Raw genomic sequence first — 22,729 nt, forward strand, 5'->3', positions numbered from 1 at the left:
CATGAAGTCAGAACTACCTGAAAGATGAACATTTGAGTGGTATGAACAATAAATACCAAACTGCAGCCAAATGGTCCTGTCGTTGTATGGCAGAATACCCACAGACAGCGGGTAAAGAGCAAAGGTATATGCTGAGATTTATGTTTCCACATTTTCACTCTCCCACTCTGACAGCTACATTAAAAAATTACAGGCTTTGGATGCTAATGTCTTGCTCATATGTAAGTAGTTTTAAATATTATTTATGTTGGGATTTTATCCAATGCTGCAAGAAACAACAAAATTCATGGCAGGGTTACAGAAAAGCAAACCCTTTGCTCCTAAGCACATGAAACTGCTGAACTTTACATCTTGTATTCAACACCCGTCGGTGGCAGAGAGATTTAATCTCTCTGTTTAATCTCCCGGCCCCTGTGTTTCTGCAGCCGCTCCGGCCCACACTTCCAGCTGAAGCCAAGTAGTGAATATGGATGAAGAATAGGGGGAAGTCACAACCACGGAACATTTCTTGCCTGTGTGTGAAGTCAGGCCTCTGAAAACTGCATTTTCAGCCGAGTTGTGTTTTCTCTGTGCCAGGCTGCTTGTCCTGGGCCGTGGCAGATGGGACTCCTGGAGCAGAGCAAGAGCGCAGAGTGCTCTGCAGGAGAATCGTGGGGCATCATTACTTGTGCCTTACGTTTGAGAAACGGATATGAAGAAAAAAAATAGGAAAGATCAAATTACAGAAAGACACAAAGATAAATAAGAAGTACACATCTAGACAGCAAGTCCATTAAGAGATTGATAGGTTGCCTGTTAAAGGTATAAAGCGGAAACCTTCTTTAAAATAAGATTTAAGTTCAGCACAAGGAATCAAATCGGAGTACTTCATGCTAAGAAACACTGAGAAAATGACGTTCGGTTGTATCAGTACATTATACAACAGGTTGAATCATTGTAATGATATGCAGCAGCTTTCATAAAAACGCTGATTTCTCTGATATATTTCAAAATAGGAATAAAGTAGCTAAGGGGAAGCATTTAAGTCTGTTTATTTTGATCACTGTCTTGTGCAAAGCAATACTGAGTGTTACATAGCACAGTCTGAAAACCATTTTTACTAGTATGCAAGCTTATTCCTTGCACACAGGACAGGTCTTGAAAAACTACCTTCATAAACACCACAAAAGTCACAGAACTCCTTGGAACCTCGTACACTTTACAGCAAGCAGAGGCACTGTTAATGAGAACAGGATAATCATAACTAAACTTCAATTCCTCTCTATTTATTTCGGTACCAAGGTCAATTCTGATGTTATTTCTTCCCTTGCCAAGCTGTACCAAATACTGTGCCCAAAGGTATTGCAGCCAGGAGTAAACAAAGGCTGTATTAACCTTTGATGGTGACTGGAAAATTAATTTCTGCCTTCTTTGAGAATGCTACTGAAATCACTCTAGGAAATAATAAAAATCAAAACAAGGAAGAGAGCTTGTGCCCACCAAACTCCGGCTCCGTGCACAGAATGAAGAGGAGGATGGGAGATGCAAGGACGAGGGCTGGGACGGGCATTCAGGGGTCACAGCGCTCACCCTAAAACCCAAACAAAACCAGAATTCAAAGTGATTTTATAGAAATCAAACCATCTGAACGGTCACATGACCCTTCTCTCAGTGACACGAACGGAGCAGCGAGAAGCCCCGAGCTGGCAGCCCAGTGCCCGGAGCAGGGTCACCCCGGGACGTCCCCGCGCGTCCCCCCGCTGCGCCCACAGCCTCGCCGTGCCAGCGCCGCAGGCCCGGGGGTGCTGCCCCTCAAAGAGCCACCTGTTAGTGAAGTTACACCCGCTGATGTCTTGCCTTGAGTACACAGAATTTCAATTAGAAATCCAGGCAGGTGCCTGCCGCCCCCCAGCCCCGCTGCCTGGGCGCTGCCGTGTGCTCGGGGCTGGGCAGGCGGCTCCGCGTCCCCGCGGGATTTATTTCCGACAGAGCAGGACGCTGCTTCGGGCAGCTGCCAAAGCCAGACGCTGTCTGCAGCACAAACGCTCCCGCACATCTTCTTCCCAAATGGCCTGAAGATCACGTTTGATGGAGCTTTATCATATCGAAACAGCGAATTTCACCACATGCAGGAAAGCAGAATTAGGAAAAATGTCATTACCACCATACTTTTATGCTTTAAAAACTTTAAAACTGCTGAAACAGGTTTCCTATTTGATTAAAGCAGCTCTCTGCCTTGCACTGATGCTTGAAATGGGATAAATCTGCTGAGGTCCTGTAGCGTGCTGGTGTTCAGGCTCCTGATTTCAGTTCAGGCCGTGGCTCGGTTACCAGTGAGGTTCCCTGGCCAGCCGTGCCCCGGTGTTGGTGGTCCAGGCTGCAGCTCCAGCTTCAAACAGCCCAAACTCTGTGCTTAAGAAAGGACCCAGTGACCAGCTCAGCTCTGTTTTTAAGAAAACTGAAAAAAAAAAATCTGTCCAGAGAGGCTGATGAAGGAGAAGAAAACCCCAACTCATTCTCATTATCCTGTTTCATTTTTCAGAACAATGATCCATCAGATCACTCTCCTCAGCAAACAGACTCACAGACTGCCTGGGGTTGGAGGGGACCATAAAGGTCACCCAGTGCCAATCCCCTGCCACGGCCAGGGACACCTCCCACTGGCCTGGGGCACATACGTGTTGGCCAGAGCTATAGTGGGGAGAGGGGCTGCCGGACCCCGAACCCCCCACCCTGGGACCAGCTCTGCCAGAGCAGCACCCACGAACTCAGGGGGGTTTAGATGCCTTAAGGACCGTGTCTGTGCTCACTAAATCCCAGAAGGGCTGCGAGCTGATGTATTTTCTGGGCGTTTCAGTGCAGATTTGCTGCCCTCTCGCCGGCCGCAGGACTCACCAGGCAGACACGGGGGCAGCGAGGCTTCGGCACAGCCTGTTGGTGTTTTCTGAGGGCACCGGCCTTCAGCCCTCCCGCACCTCTGCTTTCCCCGCGCAGAAGGCGTTCAAGTTTTCCAGGAGAACTCCCTGCAGAAGGGCTCCGCTCGCCTCCCCTCTCGCCGAGCTGGGCCAGGAATGAAGTTCCTCTGCAGGGAGGCTCCAGCCTGCGGGTCCCAGCAGGGCACCGAGCGCCCGGCTGCGGGGGGACCTGCCCCGGGAGGGAAAGCGCCTGCGCTCCCTCGGCCGCCCGCTCAACCGCTACGGGAGACCTCAGAAGAACAAGGCGCCGTCAAACACGGGGTGAGTGCGCAGGCTGATGTTGATGCTACAGCCGGTGTAAGAGCAAGAGCTGGTGTTTTCGTGTCAGCTCCATTTTCACAGGGAATTATTTCCCATCCCCTTTACATCCGTGTCTGAAAGCCCCCTGGAACTGGAGACACCTTTACTGAAGTTCACATGCAGAAAGTTTAAAGTCACCAAAAATATCTTTGGGAATAACATGCAAATCATACTCAGCAGGGAGTGTGGCTATTATACAGCCTACATTATAGATCTCCCTTTTGACCTCACAGCACAACCTCTCAAATGTTTAAGCACCCAAGAGCATCCCGTACAAAGGCATCCACGTGTCTGATGACACACCTTCAAGTTACTACAGCAAACAGTTGCACTTTTCATGCCGCTTGTGCCCCTGTTCCAGGCCTAGCCCCCAGGTCATGGGGGGTGTTATCGGCCCCAAAGAGAAGAAAGCCCTGAAAGAACAAAACTAAGTTCTTTTGAAGATATATTGAAACTTGCCACAGGGCAACTAAATGTGTTGTTTGTAATTTCACAATGACCTCCCTAAATGCATAAAAATTAATTAAAAGGAGGTAAGAAAAAACAATCCGAAAACCAAACAGGCACTGAAAATAATTGCTCTCATATCAGGAAAAGGTTATTTCCCTGAGATGAAACTATATACACAAGCCTCGGGCAAACCAGCATTCCTTAGGCTAGTCAATACCTAAATCATTCTCTCCTGCAGATGTACCAGTTTTGAAATATTCAACAGAAACCAGAATTTCTTCACATACCATAAAGAAAAAAATTTTTAGGATGATAAAGTACTTCCCCTCCACTCAAACATATATTATTAGATCCAAAATTATGGTAATTGAACCTCATACATAAGCTTTTTAATTCAGGCCTTTGTAGAAATGTACTATAACAGGATAATGTTTGTTTTTACTGGCTGCTACTCACCCCGGAGAAATCACCAGCCATTGTGCTCCTTCAGGAGGAGGATTTCCTCTAGTAAACCTGCCAGTAAAAAAACAATCAGGCATCCTGATAGCTTTATTTGGTTAGAAGAATGGTAAACTTGCAAAGTGCCAGGAGCTATTCAATAGAAAAAGAGAAGTGAGCAGCCCCAGGTTCATCGTTCAGAGTAATGTCACTTCGAGGCTCTCCACTAGCTGATTAGAGGAAACAAGGCACAGGCTTGGTTTGTTTGTTAGTTTAAGGGAAAAAAAGAGAAAGTCCCGTTTTTTCGTTAATGCTAGCTTGCAGCTACCATTCCAAGGATGGAAAAAGCACATGGGAATGATTCACACGTTTTGAGCCGTTTTCCTGCCCGCAGAGCCGGAGGAGCAGCGGGGCTCAGGCCCAGCGCATCCATCCCGGCGTCGGCTCCTGGCTGCCAACGGGTTAACTTCGCTCTTCGTCCTTTCATTTACACGGGATGTTTCTGAGTGGCTTTACTTGTAAACCAGCTCTGGGGAAGAGCACTTTTGCTCATTACCTCCCATTTGCTACCTCTGCAGAAATGTACGTTACGAGGAAAGCGGGACCTCAGAGAAGTTTATTGATCAGAATAAACATCTGAGGTACACACCAGGGACCTGCTGCTGGAAAAGCAGAAGGAAGGAATACACCCTGTCAAAGTACTCTTATTGCTAATTCTCTACTAAATTTAATACCAATATGCTTATTAAAGCAGTATTTTCCACTGCAAGACATACAGTGCAGGATTTTGTACCAAAAAAATTCTACACTTCGCTAAAAAACCTTTATTAGCTTCCCAATGCTGAGCATGCAGCCACGTGTTTTGTAATGTAGAATCCTGCTAAATCCCTCTGAAAATACCTCAGCGAATCACTATTAATCATACATGAGATGACTAAGTAGTGATCTGATGAGTCGGACCCAGTGCCATTACATGTTAATATACGTTATTAAAAAAAATCCATCTGAGCAGAAACCAGTGCTCTTGCTGGGCAGCGTAGTGACCCCGTGAGGAGGGCGTGAAGCAGCAGCCCGGGGGGACACTGCTTCGAGCACAGAGCTGTAATTCATTCGATGCAAACTCAGGCCCCATCACAGATTTCACCTGCTGCGTTACGACGAGAAACGCGGCGTCGGTTTCGGTTAAAACCCCGTTCCCCAGCGCCCTGGCCCCTGCCTGCACTTCCCACCAACAGTCCTTAACCTGCTCCCATGGGACCCCCTGTCCCCCCTGGGCGGGAGAGAAGACAGGGACCCCTTTTTCTGTCAGGCAGGGGGTTTGTTAAACCAGGGGTTCTCCTTCTCGCCCACTTTGTACCTCCCACAGCGCCCCAGAGCCGTATCCTCTGCTGGGGCGGCGCCGTGTGTCAGGAGCCTTTATTGCATGTTCGAGTCATTCATTATAATGATCAAAAGAGTAGCCTCATTAATTGATGTTTTCAGCTATACAAGTGTAAAAATTTACCCAGAATATTGAGTATAATGACCATGAAGCACTTACTCATTTAGAGAGTTTCCCACTTCTCTGCAACCTGATCACAGCTCTTCCTCATACAGCTCATTCTTCACAGCATCCTCATGCAGGATTCTGAAACAGCATTTTTTTTTTAACCTTATCCTCTAATATCGTGACTTCAAAGGTACTAAAACCTACTATTTATGTCAATGGATATTTTGGCACTCTGTAAAATTTGGGTTATAGGCCAGATAAAGTTTAACACACTATGGTGTGAGTATGAATGCTGCACACACGCGCTGCATTTGGCTTAAAAATTCACGTCTTTTTTCAAAACATAATTTTCCACAGCTGAGTTAGACAATGATTTAAGATAAATAATTGGAATTAGTGCTGTTGAAGCACATACAGAACTTACAGTCTACAGGAATAAAAGGAAAGCTAAATGTAACTGGCAAGCTTGAGCTTGGGGCAGTATTTTTTTTCCAGCTAATTCAGAAACCCATAAATATAAAGATTTTTGTTATAGGAAGAGTTGCTGCTTTCACCACCAGCTTTACTGCTGTTGGGTTTCGCTCTTAATAAAGCTCCACTCCAAGCTTTACATTGCGCCGTCTCACAGGGTGGTGGTGACACCGGCTCAGGCTATAAGGGTCACAGATAACACGTCCTGTATTGTAACTCACACAGAGAGGAGGATCCTCAGGGTGGAGATCTGGGGTCACGATCCCGGTGGCTGCATCTCGCTCCAGGCACCGCTCGGGGCACGGCAAAGGCTGCGGGAGCCTCTGCGGTGACGGCCGCGGTGCCCGGCCGGGGACCCGTCCTGCAGCGGCATCGGGACCCTGCGGGCAGGCACGGGGGCAGGAGGGCAGCCGGGCCCTGGCAGGAGGGAAAACAACTGCAAGGGCATGGAGACAATGCACATATAACTATAATATATATTTTATTATGTATGTATACCTATAATAGAGATTTTATATTATATATAGCTATAATATATTTATTATATTTTTGTATATATTAGATTTTAAATATGTCATAATATTATATTTATATATTTTATATGTATTCTATATATTATATATTATAGTATTTTATACTGATATACTTTTACAAAAGAAGGTGGTAGAAAACAGTCGTATGTTGATACTTGAGTTGTCTGCACGCGGGTACCAGACTTTGCCATCAGCACCCCGGGTGCAGGCAGACAGGGCAGCACCCCCAGCGGTCCCCCCGCTGTCCCTGAGCCCAGACCCCGAGCTGCCAGCGCGGCCCGTCCCAGGGCAGGTCACACCGTCAGGTCACACCGTCACGTCCCAGGGCTTCCCCAACACTGCTGCACCAAACCACTGCGGGATGGTCCCGCACTGGGTGCAGGCAGGGACAGGGTGCAGGCAGGGACAGGGTGCAGGCAGGACTGGGGACCAGCCAGCACTCAGCTCACACACACACACAAAGCCTAAGGGGGAGGAAAACCTCTCCAATTATTACCACCGGATACTTAACCCAACAGAACGGAAGGATGAGAGCGGTGAGGAGCTGTTGAGTGACCTGGTTAACCAACACTTGGTGGGTCATTTAATTTTCCTGTCTCATAACCATCTCTCCTGTAATGCTGCTGGTCATAACAGGTGGTATTAAAGGCCACATTGCCACCGAGAGGTTTTTAAATCGTGTTTTAGTCCAGTCCCCCAGTTACGGCACGGCGCTGTGGCCTGCGCTCCCCTGGGACACACCAGCGTACCAGCTTTCACTTCGTTACAGCACAGTGAACATCCACAGTTTACTTCCAATGCCAACAAAAGGGCTGATGTAAAAATACAGTAACATGTTCCCAAGTTTCAGGTATGAATATTAGCAAATTCCTTCAATAATTTCAAAATAAAAGATGCTTCACACATACGTATGTTACCACTCACCTAACCCAACCACAGCTGACGCTCTTTGACCCCAGTTGTTTTTAAAGGCTTTCAAATTCAACCAAAACTTCATTATCTCTACAAATAACAGATAAACTGCTAACTTTAAAAAAAAAATTCAGATGTCTTTGCAAATTTGGCCTAAGCTGTGATGTCATGGGGAAGGATGAGGTGTGTCAGCAGCTCAAGTGGGGCACAAACGCCCCAGAAATGCCGGTCAGCACCAACGTCACCTGACAGCCCCTGGACCATGGGGCGATGCTCTGAGCGTCCTGTAACACCCTGAAACAACGATCTGAACCCTCACCAGCATTTCCACTACATGGCATGGATATTTTTCTTATCCCATACTATTCCCTTGCCATCTGCTCAGGGATCTCCTCTGCTTCATTGCTGTCCTGCCGTGTTTTCAAGGCCACACGTAGCCCTGATGGAGCATGGACAAGCGTACGCCGACTGCCAGAGCCTGCCAGCAGCCTTTAAAATGTTTGATTTACTCAATCTCAGCTACTCACACAAACAGGAATATTGCTCATGCTCATATGCTCACAAGTGTATTTTCAGTCAACAGTTTCTAGCCTGATATGATTTCTCAGTTTCGCTTTAGAATTTCATCATCTGCACATTCAGTTTATTGAAGATGATGAATTTTCCCACTTCCTGACCTCCATGTCAGACAAGCCCAGCAAACCCGATTTGTGTGCCACAATGACTTCTCCCATTTGAAACAGGCTCAGAAGAAAGTTGCGTGGGTTGGTGTAGGTAGGAGGCAAATTAAAGGGGTGCTAACCCCACACTTCCCTGCTAGCTGCCACCTGACACCCCGCAAGTTTCACATCACTGAAAAGAAATGTGAATAGCCAAGGATGTTCTTCTATGACATTTACATCTTTGGAGGAATAAATTTGTAAAATCTTAGCTTATATTAAATACTACAATAAAATGCTACATAAAGAAACAGCAGATTTCAGCATCTTATTCTGCACGGGGGAAAAGCCCCGACTCTTCAGTGAGCACCCAAATTAAACATTCTTTTCTTCCTAAATTGAGTGGAGAAATCTGTACTGAACAAAACCTTACAAGATTAAGTCATCCTTGCTCCTATTCTAAAGAGTTATAATTTTCAAAGAAAAAAGTACTTCAGGTGCCCTTTCAGCATCACTCAGCACCGCACCCCTTGCACGGCCACTTCAGCTTCTCCGTAGCCCAGCAGAAGCCAAGTAATCAGCACATAATCCATCTCTTTGCTGAACCTCAGTAGTTTTTTATTGTCAACCCCCATAACTCAAATCTGGTTCCTAAGAATTACTGTTGTTTTCAGCTTTGGCTTGTTCAGTTCTCAGCATCTCAGGTAGGCAGCATATTCCAGTCAGCGGGTTAACAACGTACGTGTGTCATTAGAGAACATCAGAGTGGTTTCCATCCTGTTGATGTGAAATAACAACACAGGAGATCACAAGATTTAGATTACCTTGTTATATCAAGCTTGGTCAGGGAGGAACGCAGGCAAAGGCCAAGCACCCCTTCCAGGGGCTGGTGCTTCACGTCTCCCATTTGCAGCCGGGACGTTTCCGTGCGTGGTTGAACGGCCCCTCCTGCTCAGCAGAAACACCAACCGCTGCCATCGCAACACCGCTTCCTCCAGCTCCGCTTCTGAGCCCAAGGTGCTCTCAGCCTGATCAAAGATGTACGCAAGGCAAGCATATGTAGATAAAATCAAGAGCCCAAAAGCAGACACCACCACACGGCCAGCTTAGGGAGAAGTGTTCGCATCTGCGTATTTCTCCACCAGCAGAGACGTTAACAGCGACCAAGGATGGGAAGGCTGCAAAGCCGCTACTAGGAGCGACACCTTCCTGTCAGCCAGCTCACAGTCATCAGGCACTCCGACAGCTTTGTGGATCAATAGAGCGACAGAAAATACAGCGTTTGAACTGCTGCTGCTGCCTCTGACCAGTAAAATCGTTCCTCAGACACCGCTCCTCTTGCCACCCCAGTGGGAGCGCATCCCGGTGGGAGCATCCCGGCGCCCCGCTCTGCGCCAGGCTCCTCCGCCCGGAGCATGCGAGGGCAGGGAGAGGGGCAGAGCCGAAGGCCCAGCCCAGGGTGGGACAGGCGGCCCGGGTGCAGGAAGGGTATTTCTGATGTTCCTCACTGGAGTTCAGCTGCTGGAAGGCTTGGGCTGCCCACCAGGGACCGCCAGCCTCCAGCCCCTTCCAGCCACTGCAAGGCTGTTTCATTCAGCGTTGGTTAATGTTTTGGTGTAGCATTGGATGGCCAACAGTTTCCATCCCATCTGCCATCAAGGAGAGGATGCCTCTGGGGGAGCAGCCTGAGCTCCCGCACAGGCCCGGGCAGCCCCGGCCGGCAGCGTGTGTCTGCGGGAGCGCAGGGCCCCGTGTGCCAACCCCGCGCTCCCTGCCACGTGCCCCTTTTCGCAATCCCCCCGCCTGCGCCACACAGAGCATCTTACCAAAGGCCGGTTCCCCTTCGCATCGCAGCATGAACATCAAATATATGTTTCCGTTGCTAGATAAACCAAACTGGGTCACTTTGTTTCTCTACAGTAACTCCCATTTCCATCCGATGGTTCACACCACAACCTGGCCCCACACAAAACACTCACACGAGCCCTTGTCCCTGCTGCAGAACCTCTCACAAGGCTTTCCAAGAAACGCCACATGCAGCAGCAAAACCTTCTGCTGCAGTTTGTTAGTTTGAAAGAGACGTTTGAGAGACGCAATCCCACTCTCACCTTTTCGGCTGGCTCTTTCTTCAGGTGCCCTTGGCAGGGCCCTCCCCCAGCAGCATCGGCCTGGGGGGTCCGGGTGGGAGCAGGCAGCCAGCACCACTGTTCCCATTTAACCCCTGCCGTGCCCTGACCGATGGGGGGCCCGTGGCTGCCGGGGCGGGTGGGATTCATCCCCCCTCCAGCCCGGCCCGGCCCCCCAGCCCCTCACCCGGGTGGTGGGGGCTCCCCAAGCCCCTGCCCCGGCCCTTCCTTACAAAAAAGAATTCTTAAGACCAAGCCTTACAGTAGCTGAGAGTACAGAATTTATTTTAGCAGTCAGCATGCAGCTGTTGAATTGCTTTTATTTATCAAATGACTTAATTATTTCAGGTAGAAGGTTATTCATAAGACTTTCCATCCTGCGATTCTTACATGACTACGTGAGGAAGTGAAGTAAGAGTGCAGGAATGGACAGCATGAGTCAAAAAGCTGTTAAAAGTTTGTTTTCATTTATGTGGATCAGAATAAGATCAGATCAGGCATGGAAAGCATCAGATAAGACATGTACAAGTAAAAAGAATTAAGACGAGTCTAACACCCACCTTGCCCATGACATCAGCCTCTGGCAGCGTGCTGTCCTCGGGGTGTTTATGCATTTAGGTCAGACCCCGTGTTGCTGATCCCTTTGCCATAAAGCTGCTCTGAACATGTAAAAATGTCCACGCTCACTGCGCACTTCGGGCGCTGTCCAGAGCCCCTGGGGTAGCGTTGAGGCGATAACATTTCAACAACAGAGTGCGTTTGGCTTCCTCCTGGGCTTCAGGGAGACTGTTTAGCTTCAATATTTTTAAAAAAGTGGAAACCAGATTGAGAACAAGCAGAAGCTAACTGAATTAATGTCACTATCAGCAGCAGCAGTTAGAAGTCTGAGGTTGTCCAGCGGGCAGCCAGCCTTCACTCAGCGTGGCACTAACTCCACGGCCACTGCGGTGGCCTGTGGGCAGCCCTGTTCTTCTGGAAAGATATTCCTATAAAGAATTATTAAAATAATCCCAAACGGAAGCTGCTTTGGCATAGAGCACTGAGGGAGAGCTGGTGGGGGAAGGAGCAGGGTTCCTGTCCCTGGTGCAGGTGCAGCGATGAGCCAGAGGCAACAGGCACACAGGGAAATCCTGGAAACATAAGGAAAAAACTTTGTAGGACGTTTTACGTATTCTGAGCTGTGGAGGAGCTGAGGTCTGCCTGGGTTTTGAATGAACAAAAAGTAAGTTCATGCATTTTTCAGCCCGCCGCTCTGAGGGGTGGGTTTGGAGCCGAGCTGTGATTTCCCTCCAAAGGTGGGTCCTGCTCCTGCAGCTCCTTCCCCTAAAGCCAGGCCTATCCTGGGAAGCAACACTTCCTCTTTCAGACTGACTCGTCAGGAGCCTAAAACCAGTGATTAAAAGCAGCCCAATATCTTGGCTTCTGCATTTGACCAGGAAAGCAGAGGGCGGGGCTGGGAGCACGCCTCTGCGCTGGGCCGGGACCCCTCGCTGCACCCGGCGTTGCTCATCACAAGGAACATTTATTTTTAGCTCACTTACCGCCACTAAAACATACTTGGGCTGTTTTCAGTCTGACTCACGGCTGAATTCCTGTTCTTCTGGAAGCTGAATTTTCAGTCCCCACCCAAACTGAGGGAAGACAAATCAAAATGAAACCAAAAAATCCCCGGCTGGGCCCGAACCGAAGCCCAGTGCGGATGCTCCCGGCCCCTGCTGGTGCCCGTGTCCGAGCAGGGCGTGAGGTGGCCAGCGGGCCGGCATGGGCTGGCAGGGGACGGTGGCCACCAGTGTCAGTCCACGACAGCAATGGGGCATCGCCCTGGTGACGGCCCGCACCCACAGCCCGCCTCATCCACCCCACGCCTGCACCCCGGCTCAGCCCCACTAAGCTCAGCCTAAGGAACATTATACCCATGAGAAAAGCTTGTGTGTCGGGGTTTCTCTTTAAATTTGTCTGCACCCCACGCCGTGCTTGTACCACTCAGTACAGAGACGGAGCGTGCGTGCGTAACGTTAACATCAAGATTTGTATCTCGACGCCACCCAGGATGTACAAAACCAAGGCAAAAGCCTGCGAGGGGGTGCAGAGCTGGAAACGCCACCGCAGGCGGGCTGGGGGAGCAGGCTCTTACCTTAAGGTGTTTTTTGACAGAATTCTGCATCTCGCCGGTGAAGTGAGATGTGGGCAGTTCACGCAAAGGCCCCGAGATCTGCCCCTTGGAAGCAAAAGCGAAACATCTGGGGAGAGCAGCCTCGGAGGGAGGAAAATGGTCCTCTTGGATAGCAACCTTCTTGGAAAGAAACTTTCATGTGTTTCTAGCGGGATGCTACAGACTATTTATTCATGTTCAAGCTAATTTCTGTAAGGAATACTTTTTTGTTGCATTTTTGCTATTTTCAGTTGCAAGACCAGAAGCACCATAGTAAAGCAGGCAAGGATCAGAGTCTTCACTAATTCATTTGGGGAAACGGGAGTAGATGGGGATTTTAGAGCCTGCCACTAAATCAAAGGCACAAACCAGGATTAGCTCAGCAGGTTAAAGGTACCAGAGCCTGATGGGTCATAAAATCACCCGAGCTTTTGTATAGGAGCTCCCAAGCTAAACAGAAATGGCTTTTCTGAAGAAAAGGGCAGGTCTGCTGCGGCAGCGTTAGAGGGGAGAGCAGCGAGCTGAAGGGAGCCAGGGGCGATGGCAGCGAGGACCAGGAGGAGGATGCGATACTCACCTTTGGGTAGGCAGTGCAGGAGCTGCAAACGTCACAATTTCGAATTATAGAAAGGGTTAAAATTAATTTTTTATGTTAATCAATAAAATGTAATCAGGACAAAACCAGACTCAGAAAGAGGGTTACTAAGGGACTGTTACACTTCATTTCCCTGCTCCGAGTCCCCAAGGCCGCTGCAGTGCTCCTTTCAGCCACAGGAGAGCACGAAGAGCTCGGTCTTGGGGGTGGGTTTTACCCACCAAGTCTGAGCTGGGGCCCAGGCTCGTTCTCAGGCCCGGCTAGGTCAAAGGCAAGGGCAAAGCTCTGAGCTCTGGTGCTTGTGCAAGAGGTTTCTTACTGCGTGGCTTTACCTTCTATCTGCAGTCCAAGATGATCGTTGCCATCTCTCCCCCACTCCCACATTTTCTAACACTAGTGATGGATACAGCACAAATGTCCGCTGCTAAACCCGCCTTCTAGAGGGAACTGGTCTGTACTTCTCGATATTTATCATTCACTGTATTCGTCTATTCTGAGCAGAATGGTTCTACAACTTAATTATGTAAATAACACAGGTCTTTATTTTGGCTATGTATCTTTATACCTGTTTGATATTTAATTCTTCACAGAGTGAAACCAGAGTTGCTGGTCACACCTTCTGTGGATACACCAGTCTGACCTCACAGCTGTCTGCCTTGAGCAGGAGGTTGGATTAGATGATCCCCCTGGGGTCCCTTCCAACCCAAGTGGTCTGATGATCCTGTGATACTCCGTACTTTTATAATATTAAATAGAAAATATTTCCTGGGATTAAACAACAGCTGGTCTTAGAATAAACGCTCAACAAAATGTAAGTTCCTTTTCCTGCACCTTAGGTGGCCCCTAAGTGGAACTGCTGGAGTACAGCATCTGCAGTGAAGACATTAAAAAGAATGAAACATTGAAAATAACAATATGAGACACAAACCAACAGTCACCAGTATGGAATTTTGGCAAAAATATGTAAAATGGGAAACAATATCTGCCATGAGAAATCTCAGATGTTGGTTTTATGTACAGCCTGGATCTGTAAGTGCTGCAAACCTGTGCAAGAGGCAGTGCTGCGAAAGACAAAGGTTTTCCAAAGCACTGGGATTTATAATCCTGGGCCTCGGAATGGTTTCAGAGATTTCAGCACACTGTAAAGGCAAAGATTACCTGCTGCTGCTTTTGTTACAGCTGAGACACCTGCCTGGCAGCTGGACATGAGGTTACCTGTGCCAGGTCTGCCTGGGGTGCTTTAAACAGCAGAGCCCAGCTCAAGCCCTGGCAAAGCCCGGCTCAAGCCTTGGCAAAGCAGCCGCGCACAGGAAGATGCCGAGTGTGGCAGAAGAAGGTGCCAGCTCAGGGCTTGTCCTCCTCTGGGAAGGAAGTGAGTGCTCGGGGTGTTGTTTGCTTAGTCAGGCATGCGAATATTTTTAGTTTCTTATTCTGCAGCTCCAAATCCCACTCTTTGTGGGAACCAAAAGTAGGTTTTGGGTTGGGCTGTGGGACCTGGGTCCAGAGGGGCAATGCGGGGCCCAAGCCTGCGCCCAGCTGAGCCCAGGCTGCTCACCCCCGGCCCTCAGACCCCGCGCTGGAGCAGCAGTGCCTGTCCCTGTGTCCCTGCCAGCAGCTTGATGCTGCCACTTCGTGGGAAATCATTCATGTGACCTTTTAGTATTCTTCTTGCAGTTTAATTGCATAGAAACAAAGAAGAGCTTAGCAGCTGCCAGCCTGTTCCTGCTCAAGTTAGGGCTATTGCAGTCCTTCAGAATTCCAGCTAAATGAATTAATAACCAGTTTTCTAACTAGCTAGCCTCTGCCTTTTAAAATTTCACGTGCCAGAACAAGATCAGTACACATACTAGAGAAATAATAGCATTACTATTTTAAAAAACAGTTGCCATTAAGTATGGGAGTTCTACTAAGTGGTGCTGGGCTCTCAGATGCGCAGGCAGCAGTTTCTAACTCTGCACCTTTTTTCTGATGCATATATAGTATATATTAACAGAAGGAGCATATATTTAGAGATGATGATTACCTGCTGGGTACCAAGCCAACGGGGAAGAGCCGGGTGGGTAAACGCAGCACTGGTGTGTACAGAGGGAGGTATCCTTAGTGACTCAGTGCATTTAACAAGGAGCAGATGACCCTGCTCACCTCAGTGGACACAGCAAAGCAAATAATTGAATGTATTAATCCATAAGAACTGTCACTACACGTTGTTTACAGAGAAAAATCACCTCCTGGCCATCGATTACCTGGACACGGGATGCCACGTGCTGTCCAGAGACATCTCTGGTGGGGAGAGGGAAGCAGCACCCGCGCGCCCACAGCTCCGGCCCTGCCCCGGGGCTTGGCCCAGCCTGGGCAGGACCCCGGCAGCGACACCTGGATGTTGTTGGGCTGGCAGTTGGGCTTCCAGCCTTGAGGAGAACATCTGAACCCAGACCTTCCATGTGCCAAAGTAACTTGAACTTCTGCAAAACTATTTTCCTCCAAAATGCCCAAAAGCAAAACCATAAGTTTGTGCCTGGGTTATAGGAGGAGCCCAGAGTCACTTCCCTGGCAGTAACAGGGTTGCTGACAAGAAAACCAGACATTGCTTCGATAAGGCCGTGGCGGACCCCGTCCCCGTGTCCCGGGGGCAGTGGCTGTGCCTGCCTCGGGGCACCCTGTGCCCCCCCGGCAGGACCGGGCTGGGCCAAGGGGCTGCGGCGCTCCCCAGCCAAGCCTTGCTGCCCCACAGGCTCTCTGAAGGGGCAGAGATGTGTTTGCTAACAATGTCAGAAGTAGGCTGTGGTTCACCATTTCACATTCATACAGGCCTAATTAGATACTTTCCAATTACCAACGCAGATGCTCCTGGGGAAGCTGCTCGTCTCCATCTGCCCTCCTGCCTGCTCAGCTGCGGGGGGAGGCTGAGCTGGCAGCTCTGAGCTGCGTGTTGCACAAGCTGGTTTCTGCTCAGGAGCTGACAGGCGGAAGTTTATTTCTCTTCTGCCTTCTCCTTCCTTCCTGCCCTGCCTTGAGCGGGGCCTGAGCGGGCACCCAGCGACCCTCCCCTCCGCCGCCGAGGTGGGGATGCTGAACCCATGCTTGCACAACCGGGGGGTGCTGCCCTCCCGCCCCCCAGCACGTACAGCCGTCACGTAGGGGAAAAAAAGCGATGGCCGGTATCACAAAACCTCCCCATGACATCAAAATCTGAAGCAAGCTGTTTACGTAGCTGAGGGCAAGCACCAGAAACGCTACTACCGAGAAGAAAGGGCACGTGGCGGACTGCCCACAGCAGGCATCGCCCCCACGGGCCTGGGGTGGGGGCCTGTGAAGGCTGCACGAGTGGCAAAGTGAGCTGAGGGGATACCCCAGCCTTAGCAATAGTCACGGCTTTACTACACTGATCTCGGGACTAACGCTGGGAGGGGAGCGGCTGGGGGAACTGGGGGGGTTCAGTCTGGAGAAGAGGAAGCTGAGGGGAGACCTCCTGGCCCTCTGCAACTCCCTGCCAGGAGGGGGCAGAGAGGGGGGATGAGTCTCTGGAGCCAAGGCCCCAGCGCCAGGCCCCGAGGGAATGGCCTCAAGCTGCCCAGGGCAGGGTCAGGCTGGCTCTGAGGAAGGATTTCTGTGCAGAAGGGGCTGTTGGGCGTTGGAATGGGCTGCCCAGGGCAGGGGGGAGTCCCCGGGATCCCTGGAGGGGTTGAAGAGTCGGGCTGAGCCAGCGCTGAGGGATCTGGGGGAGTTGGGAACGGTCGGGGGGGGGGTCATGGTGGGGCTGGAGGAGCTGCGAGGGCTTTTCCAACCTGGATGGTTCCGGGAGTCTGTGACCAGAGGCACAGAGAGTTGCGTCGTGGAGCGACAGTCATCGCAGTTGGTTTGGCAGATACCTACATGAGGCACACGTAAGAAATAAGGCTAAACAGCAAGTGGGTTTGCGTTGAAAACACAAAACTTCTCTTTTCACACTGTCTCTCTCAAGCCCAAGCTTGATGGCAGCAGCGAAAGCAAATATAGACAGAAGTAGGAGCTGACAACCACAAATCTCTAATGCCAGAAAAAAATTAAACACAAACAGCATGTCCAGACGCAGCGCACACGGCCTTTCCACCTCTGCTATGGGGCTATGTACTTATTTAAAAAACCAAGAGCCATCAACTCTTGTGCCTCACATTAGCCCATTCACAAGAAAGACGCCACCTGAGCAGATACAGGAAAGCCCCAAATAGCTCCAGTCTTAGAAAACAAACATTTCTGTGAGAAGTCCTGTTCTGTCCACTGCAAAAGGCAAAGGTGAGTCTATTAGAGGTGTTTCAGCTTAGTATTTATTGCTATATAGCACTTTCCCTGGAAGAAAAATCCTCATTAATGTGTTAGACTTCAACATTAAAAAGAGAATATTCAACTCACTTTTGGCAAATCTCTTACCTTCATTTGTACGGGGCTGAACATGCACAGCGTCACACCCAGCTGGATTATCACCTCTTGGTGCTGCATACAACAGCTCTTAAAAACCAGGAGGTATTTAGTACAAAAACTCGAGTGCAGCCTTATCAGTCCCAGGCCATAACATGCATCACGGATCTTTTTTCCACCACTGACAGAGTGATTTAGCAATTTACGTGTACAGATTTGTTACAAAGCAAGTAGAGAAGGAAATACGGATTTACACACATTTTACAGGCCGAACTCTGGTTAGCACTCCCTGCACGCCCCTCTCTCCGCCAGCACAGCCTGGATGCTGTTTCCAGCCCCCCCCCGAGATGAGCAAAGAGCAGAATCATGAGCATCTCTGGGGGGACACACCAGCCCCCTCCGCCCCCAGAAAACTTCTCGGGGAGTGCTGCTGGAGACACTCGTGTGATGTGACAGCAAAATCCCCCCCGCAGCATCACCCTGAGCTCAGGGGGATCCCCGAGCAGCCAGCGCGTTGGGGCCACCCCGGAGGAAGGCTGGCACGAGGCTGCGTGCGAGATACTTGCAGGGGAAAGCAGCTACTTCATCCCCCAAACAGCCAAGTGAGTGCTTTTGCTCACAGAGCTTATACTGTTATAACAGGGAAAGGGCAGATGGCGTGGCTTCATGGACATTAAATGGCACATAAACCCGAAGGACACAGAGGAGGCACTGCTGTTTGGGTTTTTTACACAGGATGCAGAGTTTATTATAATGAGGCAGGCAGGTATCAGTGAAACATTTAAGGCCAGACTGCTCAGCACGCCCCAGCCCTCTCCTTCCCCAGCTTATTGGTACAAGCTTATTGCTTCATTGATCTCTTTGCCTTTTAGATTTGGAGTCAGGTCAGTCAATGGGAGAGCGAGTTCTGCTGCAGCAACAGTCCTGGGGGGATGTTCGGCAGAGCACTGGCTCCTCAACGGCTCCTGCTTCATTACTGGAACTCTTAATGAAGTTCAAGCTGTGAGGTCCAAGTTCTGCTTCAAGCTATCCATTCTGCTGCACTTATAGATGATTACATTAAAGGTAAGTAAATCTATACTTTGAGAAGTGACGGTATGAAGGTGCATAGCTGTCCCAGTGATGTATGAAGGCAAATCTCCGTTAAGAACTAAAACATTAGATCTTCTTATTTTTACTTCGGCAAGCTGAATCCAGCTTTAATATCAAAGAATCTGTCTGCACACACAGACACAGGTCTTTACTGTCTCGGTGCTCCCACGAAATGCAGCCAAACGTTACAGCTTTCTGCAAGAACAGCAGCGTGGCCACCGCCTCCCTTCTGCAAGGCCAGCGCCGCGTCCCACCCTGGCCTTTGCATAACCACCTTTTTGGCCACATCCGAGGTGCCAGCGCTCGCCAAACCAGCTGGAAATGTAAATTGTCCCAGTTATTTATTCTGAAAGGTAAAGTTCCCAGGAGATGCAGAGTTTGCAAACACTTATGAAAACAGTCAGCCTGGATCCCCAGACCATGCTGAACATGTGAATTAGTGCCCCTGGCACATTTTACCCAAGCCTCGGTCCAGTCCAGCATCAAGTTACAAAGAAGCTGTCTGAGAGAAGCGAATTTTCCCTCAAAGAACTACTGTGATGATCCTTTATTTACAATGTCAGTAGGCCATAACTTATCCTGCTACAAGGGCAGGGTTTCCTGCCATACTGCTGCGAGAGCACATCGCTCCTGCTCTGCTGGAGTCCAGGAGCAGGAGGAGGTCTCCTGTACAATAAGGTAACAAGTGCATTTAGAGGAATCCAATCAGCTCACACATATTCTATATCACATAAAGTTATCTAAAAAAAAGGCACTGGACATGAGTGAACACGTCTCCCATGGTGAGAGGTGTCCTGACTCATTCACTTGCCAGGGGCTGTCAACCTGCTCAAGAGCTGCCTTAGTTTTGCCATCAGCATCTCTCTGAAGTGGTCGCCCATTAAGAAATAAAAAACAGGATTAATGGCACTGTTTAAAAAGGCAATGGGTCTCGTGATGATGTAAACGGTGTTGATGATGCCCTGTGTGCACAGCGAGATGTTCAAGGCCGGTATCCGGGAAGCGAGCCGGACGTTGCGCATTATGTGATAGGGAGTAAAGAGCACCGAGAAGATGACCACCGTGAGGACCACTAACGTAAAGGGTTTTTCCAGAGTCAGGAGGGAACTGAGCTGCTCGCTCCTGCTTTTAAGAAAAACAACCATCTTCACATAGAAGCAGCACATGATCACAAGAGGGATAAGGAACCCAAAGGCAGTCAGGAACATGCTGTAGATAAGGTTTTCCACAGGGTGTCCAGAGCTTGCGTAATCAAGACACTTGTAATTATTGGCAGCAGTTATAGGCTCCAGGAAATACACCAGCGGCAGCAGTTCCAGTATCACCCCGATCCATAAGGCGACAGACACAATAAGGGCCGTTTTCCTCTTCTGCAGAATATGTTCTCTGAAAGGATATTTTATGAGCATGTATCGGTCAATACTGATAACGGTGAGGAAGAGGATGCTGCTATACAGGTTTGCATGCAACAGGAATCTGTTGCTGTGGCACAAGATGCTCTCCTTTGCCCACTGATCTCTGGAGTAGCTGTTGACGAGTATTGGAAGAGTACACAGAAATAATAAATCTGATAATGATAAATTGAACAGGTAGATGTTGCCACTTTTCCACTTTTTCAGGCAGAAAATATAGCCAAAGACAACAATGGTGTTTCCAGTGAAGCCTAAAATGAACTCAAGGCTGTACATGGTAGACAGATAATACTTTTCTAGGACTCTGTTCATCAGCAAAGAGCCACAAGTCTCGTTCACAGCCTGGAAAGTCAAAAGGAAAAAAAAAAACATAAACACCAAAAATTAATAAGAGATCATTGCTATATTTATGTTACTGCTGTAATCAGTGACTACAGCATGCTATTTCCTTACAGCTTATGTGGCAAGTAGGGACTTGAACTCAAAGACTGTCCCTTACACACACAAGATTTCTGCTTTCAGCCACTGACCAGTTACTGACCAAGATGAAAACTTGGGTAAGGGGAAACCCGTGTGCGGAGTCCGAAGGAAAAGCATCATCTGAAGACATCTGCCACAAGGCGCCGGCTGCCGCTCGGCCAGCCCACGGCGCTGCCAGAGGCCGGGAAAGTGAAACTTGACCATCACCACCTCGTCACAGCCCTTTCTGGAAGTCAACCGCCACCCTGTTACCCAACCCCTGTCCCGTGGTGGCCTCGCTCAGCGCTAAAGCAGAAGTCTGCTGGCAAGACTGATAACGCATGAACTCATCAGCAGCAATCCAGCCACCTCTGACAGCGTTACTCAGAATTCATTCAGAAGTCAGGAGAGAGAGTGTTTTTATTAAATTAATCGAAGCATTCGTTATGCGCTTTGTACGGCTCTGCTGGTAACTCGGCAGCAGACTGGCAGGGGCAGGGCTGTGAGGATGAGGCACGTACCCTCTGCAGCACAGCAGATGTGCCAGAGGACTTTGAGCCACTCCTGCAGACACGGGGCATCTCTGCTCTGGTTTTACAAGTGTCCTCTCACTGTCCTACAAAAAGCCCTTTCAGGAAGGGAAGGTTCAGCTATGACTGACAAATCCTCGTTGATAAGAAAGCGACTGCAGTCAAGAGGACAGCACAGTTAAGTTCAATGTAAAACTCCTTTGAAGCCAAATTCCCAAACTTAAAGTCACTTTTGTACTCGCTCCCTGTGAAGCCAGAGCCCTGCGGGTGATTTACCCGACGGCAGCTCAGACATGCCGCTAAGCCCCCGCCTGGGTACAGCGGGGTGCCCCGAGCCCACGGAGCGGCCGGAGGAGAGGCCAGTCCCCTCCAGCACCGGGCTGGCAACCCGGGAGAGCTGCCGGCACCCTGCCTCCCCCCCAGCGCTGGGCCCTCTGCTCCTCGGCCCCAGAGAGCTGCTGCTTCCCCCTGCAAGTACCACAGCCCGTGTTCTTCAGGGAGCAAAGCTTTCTAGGAAGCTGCACCAAGGGTCTGTGCCTGAGGACAAATGTTGCTTTCTTTCTAAGGGCGGGTTAAAAAAGTGCTTTCATGCTACAGGGGAATAAAGAGGGTAGGATCTCAAGTGTTCCCTCCTGTCCCTCCCGCCTCTCCCTGCTCCAGCAAGGACACCTGTACCCACCTGCATGGGAACTGCAAGATAAAAACAGCTTTTAGCAAGAGCCTTTGGTTAAAATATTAGCGAGCCAGTTAGAAAGCAGGGCAAACCAAAACACCAGAGCAGCGGGCTGTAGGTTAAAAGTGAGATCAAGCTCAGTCTAAGCAATGTAACTGCCACCACACCTGCTAAAGACAGTCCCCACAATCGCGCAATTAAGTATTCTCAAAGTTGTTCTGGTGTCTAGAATTTGTTAATTGGTCTCCGCTCTCGAAGCGCTGCATTTTACTTTAAAATTAGACCACAAGACAGAATACAGTACATCATAAACAAAGCCTCATGAAGTTATATCCAGCAAACATCTACACCTGGGCTGTGTACCGCAGGAGACAAAACTGAGCTAGCAGAACGCTCGCTGCGGCCGGAGCGGCTCAGACGCGGCGCCCAGCCCAACCCTGGCTCTTCGGGCTCTTGAGAAGAATCCCAACGCTTCAGCGAGGTGTTAATCCTCGAAGCCACTGCTCTAACATCAGCCCTTTAAATAGAAATGATAGTTTGAGGATTACTGTATCGACAGATGCATCGGTTTAGATAGCCGTTAGGAAAAGATGAATCAATTCTAAGGTAAGCAGCCGGGGCAGAGCAGCCGAGGGCCCGTCCGGAGCGGCGCTGCCCAGCGGAACAGCGGGGCCCTGAGAGGCGCCGGCTGCCGGCCCCGGGCGCCCCTTACCATGGCCGGGCTGGGCGCTGCTCCCTCGGGGCTCCTGCACCGCCGCTCGGCGAGGCCCGGGCAGCCCCGCCGCACCGCCCGGCCTCGTTTACATACGAATCAGTCGTTAATGAGTCAGGGCAGAGGAGCGATCTGTTTGGCTGAGGGGCGCGGGGGCAGGTTTCGTGGGAGGACGGCGCTGCGGGCAGGGAGAGACGCAAACACGCTTCCCCTTTGCGGAGACCTGTTCGGAAACCTCCGGGGGGCTCCGCCCCGCCGGGCGCTGGGAAAGGGTTTCCCGTGAAACGCTCCTGCCCGGAGGATGCGCAGCTCCCAGGGGACCCCCTGCGCCCCCCCGGCACCGAGCAGTGCGCCCGTCGCTGCCGCGGCGTCGGGGA

General features: G+C 50.0%; 1 protein-coding gene across 1 annotated transcript; it reads right to left on the reverse strand.

Annotated features, from left to right (window-relative positions):
* Nucleotides 1–19,369: 19,369 nt before the first annotated feature.
* SUCNR1 (succinate receptor 1) lies at nucleotides 19,370–22,374 on the reverse strand. The gene is made up of 2 exons (XM_074912523.1): nucleotides 22,353–22,374; nucleotides 19,370–20,320 (listed from the first exon to the last, which is right to left on the reverse strand). The coding sequence occupies exons 1-2, from the start codon at nucleotides 22,353–22,355 to the stop codon at nucleotides 19,370–19,372; spliced, it is 954 nt and encodes a 317-aa protein (XP_074768624.1). The 5' UTR covers nucleotides 22,356–22,374.
* Between the last annotated feature and the right edge of the window lie 355 nt (nucleotides 22,375–22,729).

The sequence above is a fragment of the Athene noctua genome, chromosome 8 (assembly GCF_965140245.1).
Source record: "Athene noctua chromosome 8, bAthNoc1.hap1.1, whole genome shotgun sequence".
Classification (NCBI taxonomy): domain Eukaryota; kingdom Metazoa; phylum Chordata; class Aves; order Strigiformes; family Strigidae; genus Athene; species Athene noctua.